This window comes from Xenopus laevis, chromosome 3L (genome assembly GCF_017654675.1).
Source record: "Xenopus laevis strain J_2021 chromosome 3L, Xenopus_laevis_v10.1, whole genome shotgun sequence".
NCBI classification, from domain to species: domain Eukaryota; kingdom Metazoa; phylum Chordata; class Amphibia; order Anura; family Pipidae; genus Xenopus; species Xenopus laevis.
In genome coordinates this window covers 7,233,334-7,248,546 of record NC_054375.1, presented here as the reverse complement: position 1 = coordinate 7,248,546, position 15,213 = coordinate 7,233,334, and the positions used below count along the sequence as shown (strand labels likewise).

General features: G+C 41.4%; 1 protein-coding gene and 1 non-coding gene across 2 annotated transcripts in view; both read left to right on the top strand.

Annotated features, from left to right (window-relative positions):
• lrp6.L (LDL receptor related protein 6 L homeolog) overlaps nt 1-3,357 on the top strand; it is a 76,757-nt gene extending 73,400 nt beyond the window's left edge. The window contains exons 21-23 of the mRNA XM_018240885.2: nt 738-874; nt 972-1,069; nt 2,198-3,357. Coding sequence (XP_018096374.1) covers nt 738-874; nt 972-1,069; nt 2,198-2,489 — 527 coding nt within the window. The 3' untranslated portion in view covers nt 2,490-3,357. The remainder of the gene's footprint in view (nt 1-737; nt 875-971; nt 1,070-2,197) is intronic.
• A 6,608-nt stretch (nt 3,358-9,965) lies between these two features.
• LOC121401755 lies at nt 9,966-10,185 on the top strand. Its single transcript, XR_005966485.1, has one exon. It is a non-coding gene; the product is annotated as a small nucleolar RNA U3 (small nucleolar RNA).
• The last annotated feature ends 5,028 nt before the right edge of the window (nt 10,186-15,213 follow it).

Sequence of the window (15,213 nt, the reverse complement as noted above, 5' to 3'; positions counted from 1 at the left end):
GGTAATTTTAATAGTGAGCTCTAATACATCTTCTAGGCAAAATAATCCTCCCTATAAGATATATTGGATCTAACTGTCAGTGAATATCTGACACCCAACTCCTGCATGAAGATAAAATGAGGAGAGACAGGAATAGTGAAGATAAACTTTATTATTTCAGAAACGGTACAGAATTTTTAATATGATTGTATTTAGAAAGTTTCTTATTTCAGTATGCTGAACCTTTATTTAAAATTTTCATTTTCGCAATAATTCCTCTCTAAACAAATATAGGGGAGGAAAAAAATCCCCTGCAGCTTGGCTCGTTGTGTTTTTTCCCTTTTGCTCCTCGCACCTCTTTGTTGTGGGATTTTTATTCTCCCGCTGCCTTTAATGCGAGGATGCAGCAAGTTTCCAGTGCAATTAAACAGCGCATCTTGCTACATTGTGTGCATTGTGGTGTCATGTAACATCAGAACAGCTGCAGGCCATTGTGGGGGGAAGATCACAGAATTGTACTTTCCGTAGGCCATTGATTAGTAAAAAAAAACCCCAAAAAACTATTAAACTCTTGTTTGAATGAAACCGGCTCATGTAACAGGGATCCAACTGCCCCTCCAGATCAGGGTAAATAGAGCTTCTCCGTGGAATATATAGGGCATTGCAGTCAGAATCAACTGATGTAGCAGCGATTTTATCATTTTCCATGTCTGATGATGCAAAAAGCAGTGATGTAAATACTATGCTCTGTCTTACAGGTATGTCACGTGGCAAATCCGTTATCAGCACTCTCAGCATTATGGCTGGAAGCAGTGGGCCACCGTATGACCGGGCTCATGTCACTGGAGCGTCATCCAGCAGCTCCTCCAGCACCAAAGGAACTTATTTTCCACCAGTAACTATCCTTATCCTTAGTAACTGTCCATCATTAGAATGTGAAATATTGTTGTGAGCATTTAAACAACTTTATATTCCTTATCCTTTGTTTATAGATCTTAAACCCACCTCCCTCCCCAGCCACTGAGCGTTCCCATTACACAATGGAATTCGGTTACTCTTCAAACAGTCCTTCCACCCACAGGTCGTACAGGTGAGTACATTGTTCAGATTTTTTTTTTAACCCCCTCACCACCACCATATTTAGTGGGCTTGCTGTGGGCTGCTACTAGAGAGGGCAGTCACAGCTCAGTATTTCTACACAATCTATCATTTCCTTAAAGCTACAGAAATAACGAATTTGGGATTTAGTTTCCAAATTATGCTCCTGCAAAAAAGATTTATTTGGATCTCTAGTAATAAACTTATTTAAAGAAGGCCTGCATATTCTTCTCTTGAGTTTATTGGGTTGACATAGGTATATTCCTTAGTTTCTCCCCTGCATAGAGATGCTGTATAAATTCTCATGTACATAAAGCCTACACACTAAAAGATATTAGAACGTACTGTCATACCTTTCCTCCGCTCTATGGTAGTGCTATATACCCTTGTATTTAGGTGGTTAATCTGCACCATCAGACCTGTCCAACTGGACCAGTGCCCTAATTTTAGGCCCATCCCAGGACCTACGGAAACCGGAAGTGATGTCACTCTTCTCTTGAGTTTGTTGGGTTGACATGGGTATATTCCTTAGTTTTTCCCCAGCATAGAGATGCTGTATAAATTCTCATGTACATAAAGCCTTCACACTAAAAGATATTAGAACGTCCTGCCATACCTTTCCTCCGGTCTATGGCAGTGCTATATACCTTTGTATTTAGGTGGTTAATCAGCACCATCAGACCTGCCCAACTGGAACAGTACCCTAATTTTAGGCCCATCCTGGGACCTGAGAAAACTGGAAGTGATGTCACTCTGGACCAGTGCCCTAATTTTAGGCCCATCCCGGGACCTGTGTAAACTGGAAGTGATGTCACTCTGGACCAGTGCCCTAATTTAAGGCCCAACCCAGGACCCGTGAAAACCAGAATTGATGTCACTCCGGAGGCGGATCAACCAGGTCTGGGGAAATAGTTACATTTAACTGCAGGACTCTTAACAGGAAGTGGGGGGGGCAAATACGTCCTGCGTTCATCCTGCAATCGTCCTGAGTACCAGATTCAGGGGACAGTGGTCTTTCCACCCAAAACCCGACAACCCCTTTCAGGTATTCAGCATGTACCCGAGCCAATACAGGACTCTAGTCTGATGTATTTCCTAATGTCAATCTGTCCCTTTTCAGCTATAGGCCATACAGCTACCGACATTTCGCCCCTCCTACAACTCCCTGCAGCACGGACGTGTGCGACAGTGATTACACGCCCAGCCACCGATTAAACTCCGCCGCTGCTAAAGGCTACACCAGCGACCTCAACTACGATTCAGAACCCGTCCCTCCTCCTCCAACTCCCCGCAGCCAGTACCTTTCAGCTGAGGAGAACTACGAAAGCTGCCCGCCCTCTCCCTACACGGAACGAAGCTACTCCCATCACCTTTACCCCCCGCCTCCATCTCCTTGTACAGACTCTTCCTGAGACCCCCGCTCTGTAAATACTGTATGAAGAGAGGACTTCCCAATCCACCCCCCAGTTGTGTACAGTTTCCAGAACCATGAAGGGTCCAGAAGGGTCTCCAACAATGGACATTTGTACAGAGACAATTAAAAAAGATATATTTATATTTTCTTATCCCTTTTACACCTCATCATACTTGTGCCATAAATATAACACTACGTTCCCATCCTTTCCAATTTCTCCCCCTGCCTTTGTATGAAAAAAATCCCATGACCACTGCAACAGTAATTTGTACAAATATATATATATATATATATATATATATATATATATATATATATATATATATATATATATATATATATATATATATATATATATATATATATACATACATACATGACTCTATATAAATATCTATTTTTGCAAATGGAATACACAAAATGCCTTAAATAGATTGTTAGGATAGGAAGAGGACTTAATACCAAAAAAAAAAAATGCAATTGAGCACAACCAGCAGATTTTAGCAAACTGTTTTTTTTTTTTTTTTTAACCCTTCTCTGCATTCAGCTGGTGCCACGCAAGGGGTGGAGCAAGCTCGCCCCCTCTTGGCAATAATGGGGAATCTCTGCTCCCATATCCACCATGTTAATTGAAATCTGTGGTTAAGCCCCTCCAGCTGCCCTTAAAGGATAAGTAAACCTTAAAAATAAGTGTAAAACTGATGAGGGGGCTATTCTAAGCACTTTTGCTTAGAATACATTCAATATTTATTTATTTTTAATTCCAAGATATTAAGGTATACATGTGCTGTTAAGGATCCCTAATCCGGAAATCCGCCATTCCGTAATTCGGAGCTTTCTGGATGTCTCCCATAGACTCCATTTTATCCAAATAATCAAATTTTTTAAAAATGATTTCCTTTTTCTGTGTAATAATAAAATAGTAGCTTGTACTTGATCCCAACTAAGATATAATTAATTTTTGGAAGCAAAACAAGCCTATTGGGTTTATTTAATGTTTAAATTAATGTCTAGTAAACTTAAGGCATGAAGACCCAAATTACGGAAAGAACCGTTATCCGGAAAACCCCAGGTCCCGAGCATTCTGGATACCTGTATGAATGAATTTTGTTACAACAGCGCCACCTGCTGGTCATTTTTCCACCAGTCTTGACCAGCAAGTAGTCAAGGAAGTTGTCAGGAGAAAGGCTGCTAAAATAAATTAGAAACCTTTCTGAAATCTTTGCTAAGTAGAAGAACATCAGAGCAGCCTCTTTCTTTCTCCTGACAACTTCCTTGACTACTTGCTGGTCAGACTGGTGGGATAATGACCGGCAGGTGGCCCTGTTGTAACAAAATTCATTGATATTAACAGTACATGTATCCCTTAATATCTTGGAATAAAAACAAAATAAATAACAAATGTAAATGACAAAATTTCTTAGAATAGCTCCCTCATCAATTTTATATTGATTTATTTTAAAGGTTTACTTGTTCTTTAAGCCTTGTCTGGTAAGATCTCCACTATAGCTCGGGTATATTTTCCATACTGTGCTGTATGGCAGCTCCGTTAGTGCCTCGAGCAGTCATGAGCTTATATCATTGGTCGAGACAATGTCTGTTTTTAACTTTTTTAATTTATATTTTATGGTTTTATCGAGCAGCCAACTTTTTGACCCCCCCCCCCATGTAACCACTACAGTGTAGCCAAACCACTAAGCCCAGCGTTACGGATACCACTAGGGGGCGCTACTGGGAAGACAATAGAGGTGCTCCTGTCTTCATTATCGGTTTGATCACCAAAGTAGCGTTTTATTTTTTAACCTTCCTACCGCCAGAGGTGGGCCAGAGTCTTCGGCATCTGGCAGTGGAAGGGTTAAGTCTGTTTTTATATTGTATTTATAAAATATAACTGTACCTTTGTTTTTACTTCCATCATTGTTTATGGATCATATATATATCTCTCTCTCTCTCTCTCTCTCTCTCTCTCTCTCTCTCTCTCTCTCTCTCTCTCTCTCTCTCTCTCTCTCTCTCTCTCTCTCTCTCTCTCTCTCTCTCTCTCTCTCTCTCTCTCTCTCTCTCTCTCTCTCTCTCTCTCTATATATATATATATCTATATATATATATATCTATATATATATATATATATATATATATATATATATATATATCTCTATCCTTGCAGCGCTTTTACGTAAATACTTTCACCACTATACAGGATTGCATGCCTTTTCTACACTAGGTGGCAGGGACAGTTGTTGTGGAACTACAACTCCCTGTTGACTGGGGGGTGCCTAAAGTTGCTAAGTCACGTTTGATACCCGCCACAGGTTGGCAGTAAGAGGGCTTCACGCCATTCCTTATAGTATATACCACTTTAAGGCTCAGAAGTAAGTCTGTTTTATGTGTTTTTTGAAGTTTGTCCCTTTTAAATTAAAGTGATAACGACACCATTTACCAGGAATATTTCCCTCTACTCCTCTTCCCCAGTGTCTCTGTAATTGGCGACTGGCTTGGGGAAAGGAGACGTTCTGATTGGCTGCGGCACAGTTTACATTTGACTTTGACCCACCCTCCTAGCACATCATCTACTAAGAAATTAGAGGGTATGGGGGTCTGCGGGAAGGTAGCTGCATGTTTTATTAAAGGGATAGTGGCCTGTTCCTGATAAATGTCATTATCTCCTTAAAGGACCAGTATCATCCAATGTTTTTTTTTTTTTAAAAAAATTACTAACGAAAAAAAACCCCCACCAATACAAATTAAGCATTTATTAAGAAATAACTTAGAGAAACTCCGCTTCCACTCCTCTTCAGAAAAGGCGACAGCGTGCGGTGCTCGATTTCTTCTCCCTGTCTATCTCCTATAAGGAAGGCAGGGAGGAGAAATCGATCGCCGCACAATGGATCGTCATTGCCTTTTCTGAAGCGGAGCTTCGGTAAGTTATTTCTTAATAACGATTTTAAAGTTTCATTTGTCTTGGTGGTGTTTTTTTTCAATTTATACTAACAAATTATTTTTAAAAAATAGGTTGATGCTACTGGTCCTTTAAGGTGAGAACCTTTTTAGACAATCTACAATTTTTTTTAAATTTTTTTTTTTTTTTTCTTGAATCATGGAGTCGTTGAACTGTATTCGTTTAGTTCAAGGACTGTTTACATTTTTCATTTTGGTGTGTATGGTGCCAGTACCCATTTTGGGTTCGCTTCAGATATCCTGTTTATAAGGACTAATTAAAAGAGGTATTTCATCTTTAAAGGGGTTGTTCGCCTTTGAGTTAACTGTTAGTATGATGTAGAGAGGGATATTCTGAGACAATTTGCAATTGGTTTTCATTTTTTATTATTTGGTTTTTTTTTTTAACCATTGAGCTTTTAGCAGCGCTACAATTTCAGCAATCTGATTGCTAGGGTCGAGTTTACCCTAGCAACCATGCATTGATTTGAATAAGAGACTGGAATATGAATAGGAGAGGGACTGAATAGAAAGAGGAGTAATAAAAAGTAGCAATAGTAATACATTTGAAGCCTTACAGAGCATTTTTTTTTTTTAGATGGGGTCAGTGACCCCCCCATTTGAAATCATAAGAAAAATGCAAATAATGAAAAAACTATAAAACAAGAACAGTTGAAAAGTTGCTTAGTATTTTGCCATATTATGCCAACCCTTTAAGTTAACTTCTAGTATGTAGAATGTCCTACTCCTGATTCTTTCCAGCTTTCACAAAGGGGTCACTGACCCTGGCAGCCAAAAAAACTATCCGTGAGGCCAAAATTTTATTCCTATCGTTACTTTTTATCCCGTAGCCGATTCATCTTCCTGTATGTCGTTGATGCCAGTCTGGTTGCTTGGGTATATCGGTCCTAGCAACCAGAGCTGCTGAACAAAAAGCTAAACTAGTCAAAATTTGCAGATTACAAAATTGCCTTATAATATCAGTGTACATCATAAGAGTTATTTTAAAGGTGAACAACCCCTTTCATTGCCACGGGATATGATTTTTTTAATGTTGTTACTTGCCCTGCAAGGCTTAACTCCTGGATGGGTGGAGCTTAATGCAACTGCTCACACGTTTGTTTGGGAAAATACTGCAGCCTCCTGATTGGTTGGTAGCAGCGTATGAATGACCAGTGGGGTTTGTAGACTCCCTATGCTGATAGTGACTATACCTCTGAATGGATAAGGCCCCTAACAATCTTATTGGTAGCAGGAACGGATTTCTTTTAATTGTGGGGGTTGGTTTTGATTATAGGAATGCTGCTGAAGTTTTAAAGCCTCATTCACTATTTAGGTCAGAGACAGACAAGAAGATTCGAAGAGATTAGTCGCCTGATGACAAATCCCCTCTTCTTCGGGCGACTAATCTCCCCGAACTCCCTCGCCGCTGGCTAGAATCTAAATCGCTGGCGGGATGGCACTCTGATCGCTTCTTTTTCCGAAGTTTCCTCGTAAAGGCAAATTCGGAAAACTAATCGCTCCGAGTGCCATGCCGCTGTCGATTTACATTCTAGCCAGCGGGAAGGCAGTTTCAGGAGATTAATCACCCCGAAGAAGAGGAGATTTGTCGCCGGGCGACTAATCTCCCCGAATCTGACCGTGTCTCTGCCCTTAGAAATGTGAAAATCGACAGCATTCCCTTTGTGTTTAAACTACAGCTCCCAGCATCCCTGGCTGTCTTTGGTCGCTAGGAGATGCAATAAATAAACCTCTACAGGGCAGTAGTTTGCTCGTTTCTGAGTAAATGAACCCCAACCTTCCCTTTCCCTGAAAGTAATTACCCTCTAAGCCTTTTGTTGCCCCAACTGCCACCCCTAGCTGGCGCATTCAGCTCTATAGCTTTTTATTTGTATGTATATACATATGTATATTCTTCATTCAGTCCCTCAGCCATAGAGTTTAATTGCACCTGGTAAGGGGGTGGCATGGACCCTAAATGTAATAGAGATCAGTAAGTGCTGTGACTTTATATCTGAAATAGGAAACCCTTTGATATTAATAGCATTGCATCTCCCGGCAGCTTCACACTAATTGGGGCCCTGAGCCCCCCAACAAGACATGGGCCTGACACCCACACGGAGGCCCCTGCAACCCGGTCCGTACAGTTTTTTTTTAGGGATGCACTGAATCCAGTATTTGGTTTGGGATTCTGCCTTTTTCAGCAGGGTTCGGTATTCGGCCGAATCTTTCGAGAAGTATTCGGTCGAATCCAAAATAGTGGATTCAGTGCATCCCTAGTTTTTTTTTTTTTTTTACAAAGTGAAGGAAATGCTATATATTTGTTTTTATTTTGTGGAACGTTCCAACCCCCCGCCACCCCCCGTTTCATTTGTCCTACCCCCCCTGGTATGACAGATTTGCACAAGGATGTATTATTGTGTAACGACCAACATTTGGTCAGCTCAGAGCCACTAAATACACTATTTCATTTGTATGTAAAATAAGTGCTTTACTTTATAAGCTGTGTATTATAAAAATCAAATGACCATGTAAAAAACATATTTCATAATTACTATTACCTTGCGTTGTAACAAAAAAGAAAAAATTGATTTTTATAATAAAACAAGATGGCAAAAATTTCTTCATTTGTTTTTAGTAAAATGTAAGCCTTTCAGTGGGCCCTGGACTTAAATTAAATTATCTTTTTAGTATGATGTAGAGAGTGATATTCTGAGATAATTTGCATTTGGTTTTCATTTTTTATTATTTGTGGTTTTTGAGTTATTTAGCTTTTTATTCAGCAGCTCTCCAGGTTCTAATTTCAGCCATCTGGTTGCTAGGGTCCAAATTACCCTAGCAACACGCACTGATTTGAATATGAGACGGGAATATGAATAGGAGAGGCCTGAATAGAAGGAGGAGTAATAAAAAGTAGCAATAGCTATACATTTGTTTTTACATGGGGTCAGTGACCCCCATTTGAAAGAAGTCAGAAGAAGAAGGCAACTCATTTAAAAACTATTAAAAAAAAAAAAAAGACCAACTGAAACATTTCTTAGAATAGACCATTCTATAACATACTAAAAGTTATCTTAAAGGTGAATCACCCCTTTTTAATAAGGTAAGTAATCCAAGGTTTCCATGGCACCTGTCTTTAGGTAGAAGCTGGTAGGTGAGAGCCATGCTGATTGGTCCCAGTTGTTGGGGAGTTCGGCTAATGTGGAGGTGCTGTTCGCCGCTTCGGGACTTCAACTTTGTTCATTTTCGTGACACTGGGTCTTTTCGTCGCCTCGGGACTTCAACTTTGTCTATTTTCGTGACTTCGGGTCTTTTTGCCGCTTCGGGACTTCAACTTTGTTTTTGTTTTTTTGTGACTTCAGGTCTTTTTGCCACTTCGGGACTTCAGCTTTGTCTATTTTCATGACTTCGGGTCTTTTTGCCGCTTCGGGACTTCAACTTTGTCTATTTTCATGACTTCGGGTCTTTTTGCCGCTTCGGGACTTCAACTTTGTTTTTGTTTTTTTGTGACTTCGTCTTTTTGCCACTTCGGGACTTCAGCTTTGTCTATTTTCATGACTTCGGGTCTTTTTGCCGCTTCGGGACTTCAACTTTGTCGCTTTTCGGAGGTTCGGGACTTTGGAAGAGGCGCCACGGCTTTGGTGCTATCAAGGGGGGCCCCCGGCTCTCTATAAAAGTACAGCCCGGCCCACCTTAAGGCCCAGTACAGGAATGCCCCCCCCCCCCTTGGACTGGCGCGGCACCGGGAAAAAATTGGGTGGACCCCGGCTATTGTGGGCCACGCCAGCCCAGATCCACACCCAGAAACAACTTTGTGCCGTAACCTTTCAGACAGTGAGTCACGGCAAAAACATAGCTGCATGCTCGCCGATTTAGCAAGGGAGCTCAGCCCAGAGAGGGGCCCTGGGACAGTAGCCCCAGTTAGCCCAGTCCGCCCCTGGTTGCCTGTGTCCTCCTCTCAGTTCAGAGACCTGACCTTGCCACATGGAAAATCTACAATAAGAAAAACCACCAAAATCTGCTATACATTATACTCCTCTTTCAACAGTAAGCCTTGATTTTGCCTCCTTCAGTCCCCCGCTTTATGCCACAAAGCACGTGCCTGACTACATAAACTGAATCTAGCGCTTTGCACACGGAACTACAATTCCCAGCATGCCGCAGCCGGCAAAACCCCAAGCGCAATTCCGGATTTTGTACGTCGGCGCCGGTAAAGCAGCAGCAGGAACAGAACATATGCTGAGTAAACTATGCTGCGCGCGCAGCATCCGGCGTAGCCGGTTTACATTCACCGCGCTCTGGAACGCCCTATTGGTTGGTAGGCGTGACAAATGCAAATGAATGCAGAAGGCAATCTTTCTAAATAATTTACTGGTTATACAGCGTGATTTATATACAGGGCAAGTGAAATCGTCTCTATAGAATATATTGCGCCAACTATTGCCAGTTACTATGCAACTTGGTAGAGCAACCACTTTGTCGCCACAAGTTAAAGAAACACTTTCGACTGGGTGGTGGGCACTTGTTACAATGTTTCAGTAAGACTATACTTTCAGGGATCATTTCTATAGGTTGTACCTGGTGAAATGTGCTCGAAAGTGTCTGAACTCACAAACCACGTGGAAGAGCGTCAGTGTACTCTCCTGAGCGTGAAGTGAGCTCACAGTGCTGCTTCATTGTGGCTGCTGTTTGCTATTGATGAACGTTCTGCTCCCCTTTATTATTGGGGAGATGGAGGGAGAGAACACAGGCTGAGTGGTTTTGATTTGACTGTTAATAATAGAGTTCAATCAAAAATGTGTTGAAGGTTGCGGTGGGAGAATTTGTTTGGCTTTGCTGGAATTTGGTGATGTTCCTGGACATGTTAACACTGGCGTAAGTCATTGGTTGTCAAAGAAATTTTGACACAATTGACTTTTCTGCAGTGCGTTAAAATTCACCGCAAATTGATTATTTGATCCTATTCGCCACGTGAATTTCACAAAAAATTCACAAAAAGCAAATTTAGACACACCCGTGTAAATTTTAACACCAGCATTAAAATTCAATGGGCGTCCGAGAAATATTGACCAGCGACGGTTTTGATGCAAGTGACTTTTCCGACGCGCAGCAGTTCCGCGAATTTAATCTCTGGCTGCGAAACACGGAAATTTGATAGGAATCTCGTCTAATTTATTCGCCCATCACTAGTTCTAGATAGTGATGGGCGAATTTGTCCCGATTTGCTTTTGCTGAAAATTTAGTGAATTTCCAGCAAAATTCGCAAAACGGGCAAAAATTTGAGAAACGTAAATTTCGACGCTCGTGTCAGTTTTGACGACAGCGTTAGTCAATGGCCGTCCAAGAAATGTCGATGCGAGACGGATTTGACACAAGTGACTTTTCCGACACGCGTCCAAAATTGCTTGATGCCGGTGAATTTTTGCAGAAAAACTTTGCGCTTGGTGAATTTCTGGATGTGATGTTATCAATAGAAGATCATGTAATAAACACGAGTATCTTTCGTAAACCTTGTAGCGGTAATACTCTCCTGCATGCCTCTTCCTGTCACCCAAAAAAACTAATAGAAGGAATACCGGTGGGACAGTTTTTGAGGCTCCGCAGAAACTGTTCCACAAACCAGGATTTTGGGAGACAGGCAGGAGATATGCAGTTGAGATTTTTGGAGAGAGGATACAAACAAAGAAATATACAGAAAGCATTACAGAGGGCAAAAGGGAGTAATAGAGAGAATTTGTTGAGGACTAGAGAAAAGGAGAACAAAAGTCAGAACTGGTCGGATAGGGTGGTACTTACTACCAGATACAGTAAACAATTTTTTGAAATATCTAGAATTGTAAAAAAGTTTCTGCCAATCCCCTATGGTGATGAGCACTTTTTCAGAGTATTGAGCCAAGGGATTAATGTCATTCCTAAGCGGGCCCATACTCTGAAAGACATGCTATCACCTAGCCATTTCAAAAAGGAAGGCCAGAGACGAGATCTGGGGCCACTTACATCAATTGGTAACTATAGATGTGGGAGCCACAGATGTATAACGTGTGGGCATATGAAAGTATCAAAAAGATTCAAATCAACAGTGACAGGGAAGGAGTTTGACATTAAAGGATATATCAATTGTAATACTACCTATGTGATATATCTGATTACGTGCCTTAAATGTTAGATGCAATATGTTGGATGTACGACTAGAAAATTGAAGGAAAGAGCAAGGGAACATATGGGCCAGATAAAAAATCCACGGATGTCTGAAAAGAGTAATATTACTAGACACTTTACTGCCTGTAATGGGGGAGACTTGGAATTTTTCTGCATTCAAGAGATAGAGAGAGTTAGATTGGGAGGGAGAGGAGGTGATCAGTTGAGTCTTCTAGAAAGGAGAGATTTTGGATTTTCCATCTAGGTACACGTTTGCCCCTGGGTCTTAATCATGAGTTTGACGTTACGTGTTATACTTGAAGGGGTTAATAGTGCTTTAGGTTTCTAGATGGGGTGATTTATAATAAAGAGAGAGCTAGTGACGGTTTTTCTATATATATAATAACAAGTGCAAAAAAAGTGAGTGCAATTTACTTTTGAAATTATACTGTTCAATGTGATATATGATGTATATACTTTACAGATATTGTTAAACTTTAAATACAATTTGGATTTACAAACAGTGACACATGTAAAGGGATACAAACACACCACACAGGTCATTATGGGACTAAAACTAACTAAGTAGGGTTAATCCCTCATAGATTTTGATTGGTTTTAAAGTAAAGGGGAGGGATTAATAGGGTATAAATACCGCAGAGGACATGCTGTTTACAGATACACCTATGACTAAGCGCCGGAAGGTGCGAAACGCGTAAGGTGGGCCTGGTGGGGTGAGTTTGTATCCGAATTTTTAATGCTAATTTAAATAAAGAAAAATTTTTTTACTGAGAAAAGCCTTGGGACAATTATCTTTGGATAAAGGAATTTTTGAATTTATTCGCCCATCACTACTAGCTCTCTTTGGTAGAATTTTGGGATGTAGTACTCCTTTTCCACCAACAGGTGTCTCTGCACAGACATAGAAACTAATAAGGAAGAGGCACTTCCACATCTGAGTGTAGTTCTCCTTTTCCACCAACAGGTGTCTCTGCACAGACATAGTTACTAATAAGGAAGAGGCACTTCCACATTTGAGTGTAGTTCTCCTTTTCTACCAACAGGTGTCTCTGCACAGACATAGAACCTAATAAGGAAGAGGCACTTCCACATGTGAGTGTAGTTCTCCTTTTCCACCAACAGGTGTCTCTGCACAGACATAGAAACTAATAAGGAAGAGGCACTTCCACATGTGAGTGTAGTTCTCCTTTTCTACCAACAGGTGTCTCTGCACAGCCATAGAAACTAATAAGGAAGAGGCACTTCCACATGTGAGTGTAGTTCTCCTTTTCCACCAACAGGTGTCTCTGCACAGCCATAGAAACTAATAAGGAAGAGGCACTTCCACATGTGAGTGTAGTTCTCCTTTTCCACCAACAGGTGTCTCTGCACAGCCATAGAAACTAATAAGGAAGAGGCACTTCCACATGTGAGTGTAGTTCTCCTTTTCTACCAACAGGTGTCTCTGCACAGCCATAGAAAATAATAAGGAAGAGGTACTTCCTCATGTAATAGTTACAGGAACAGGGTAAGGGGTGTGGGGTTGTGCAAGTCATTTGGGTGGGGGAATACATACCTCCCAACTGTCTCTTTTTCAGAGGGACAGTCCCTCTTTTGACAGCTCAACCCGCAGTCCCTCATTTGTACTGGAAGGTCCCTATTTTCTCTGCACTGAACAGCCAGAAAAAAGAAACAAAGTTTCTCACTTAATTGGCTTTTAGCAGAGAGCCCAGAACAGGTAACAGGTGCAAATAAGATACTTTGTAACCATTTTGAGACACAAAAAAAACCCAGTTTAGATAAGGAGAAATACTTTCAAACTTTCACAACCTGCCAAATTTTGTAAAACGAACATGGTAGTTAGGGGGTGTGGCCACGGAAAGGGGTGTGGCCAACATTTTTAGCTGTTCTATGTGCAAAAAAATTTTTTGTTCCTCTTTTTACTTCAAAAATGTTGGGAGGTATGGGAAAAGAGTCAGCGTAAGTCCAGAAACTTCTCAGTCTGTCCTTGAGTGGAGAACAGGGTGCCAGTGGGTTGGGTTTGGATTGGGTGCAAATCAGGGAATATCTACCTGGTAAGATATATGATTCCTAGTTCTTACACAGACAAACACAGAGCTGTCACCCTTGGGAATAAGAAATACAGGGGACCTTGCGGCCAGGTTTGCCAGGTCCAATTTTCAAAACCAGCCCAAGTCGGCTACAAAATCTGCCCAAAAACTAGCCAAGAGGCACTTCACAAGTAGCCCAAAAATAGCACAATATGTGCAGTGAAAAAAAGTCTAAACAATAAATGAATATATATGAAAATACGCCTTTTTCAAAATTTTCCATGAAGCAAAATGGGACAGATTCGCCCGTTACCAGGGTAGTAACTACAGAGGGACCCTGGAGGTATAGGGGTCCCATAAGGCCCTACTTCATATACAATTTCAATCAATATTGGTAAAACAGGCCAACATCTAAATGTTTTGGTGGCCAGCAGAATTTTGCTCCAAAATAGTCTGAAATTGAGAAAAGTCACCGGAAAATGTGAGAATGCTTAAGAGTGACTGGAGACTGGGATACAAAGCCCAAAATCTGGTAACTCCCGACTTCTTCACAACTCGGTCCCATTGCATGCTGGGTATTGTAGTCTTACATTAAACTTGGCAGTTGGCAAATTGTTAAACAAAAACTACATTACCCAACATGCATTGGGAGACACAGACTTGGCCACATTAGGGCAAGAAATAACTTTCCAAAATACAAAACAGCCAAAGGCCCAAAAAGTAGCCCACATCTGTATATACAATTGCTTTCCTGTGATGTCACTGAATGTTATTGCACATGGTCGGACTGGCCCCGACCCGCTCCCCATGTCTCTCCCTGACCTCCGCCTGGCCCCGACCTCCTTGTATCTTGCAGGTGGAAAGGTACACACACTGTGGGGGTGTCGGAGGGGGTTGCACCGGGGGCTCCTGACATGGCCGGACCCTCTGTCCAACACTGTTATTGCACCTGCACACCATGGAATTTACAGAAAACCTTGAAAACTTCGGAGAAATCAGTAGGGTGACAGGAGACCGGGAAAAGATTCCTAAAATCAGGTAAAATAGGGTGTTTAACATCCCTGCAAACAATAAAATTAAAGGAGACAGATAATCTTATAGGCAATAAAGAATAAATATATGGTGCTGGTTTCACTTTGGGCCAAAAATGATTATCTTTAATTTAATTTCCTTTATTGGAGCTCCCTATAGATTCTGGTTCTCTGGTCCCTGTGTTTCAAATGGGGGGGTGGGTGTGTCCTAACAGTTCCTGCCGGAAGTTCAGTAGGAGGGGTACAGCCAATCACAGCCCTGCAGTCACACAAGCACAGACAGGCTTCAGTTCCCTATCAGGTCCTGCTAGCTGCTGATTGGTTCCTGTCCTACAGTGCAGTGAGCTGAGTGCTGCCGAGTTCCCTGCACAGCCTGGGAAAGGGGAACAGATTGGCAGGACTAGTAGGGTTTTTGCAGAAATACTCAATAAATCAGCCTGAAAGACTATTTTTATTTAGCACATTCCTTTTGTATATAAAAGAGTATAATGCGCTGTATAATGTACAGTCTTGTTTGGAGTGCCATATGTGACACCAAGGTGCCCGGGTCGAGACACTGGGAATAAAC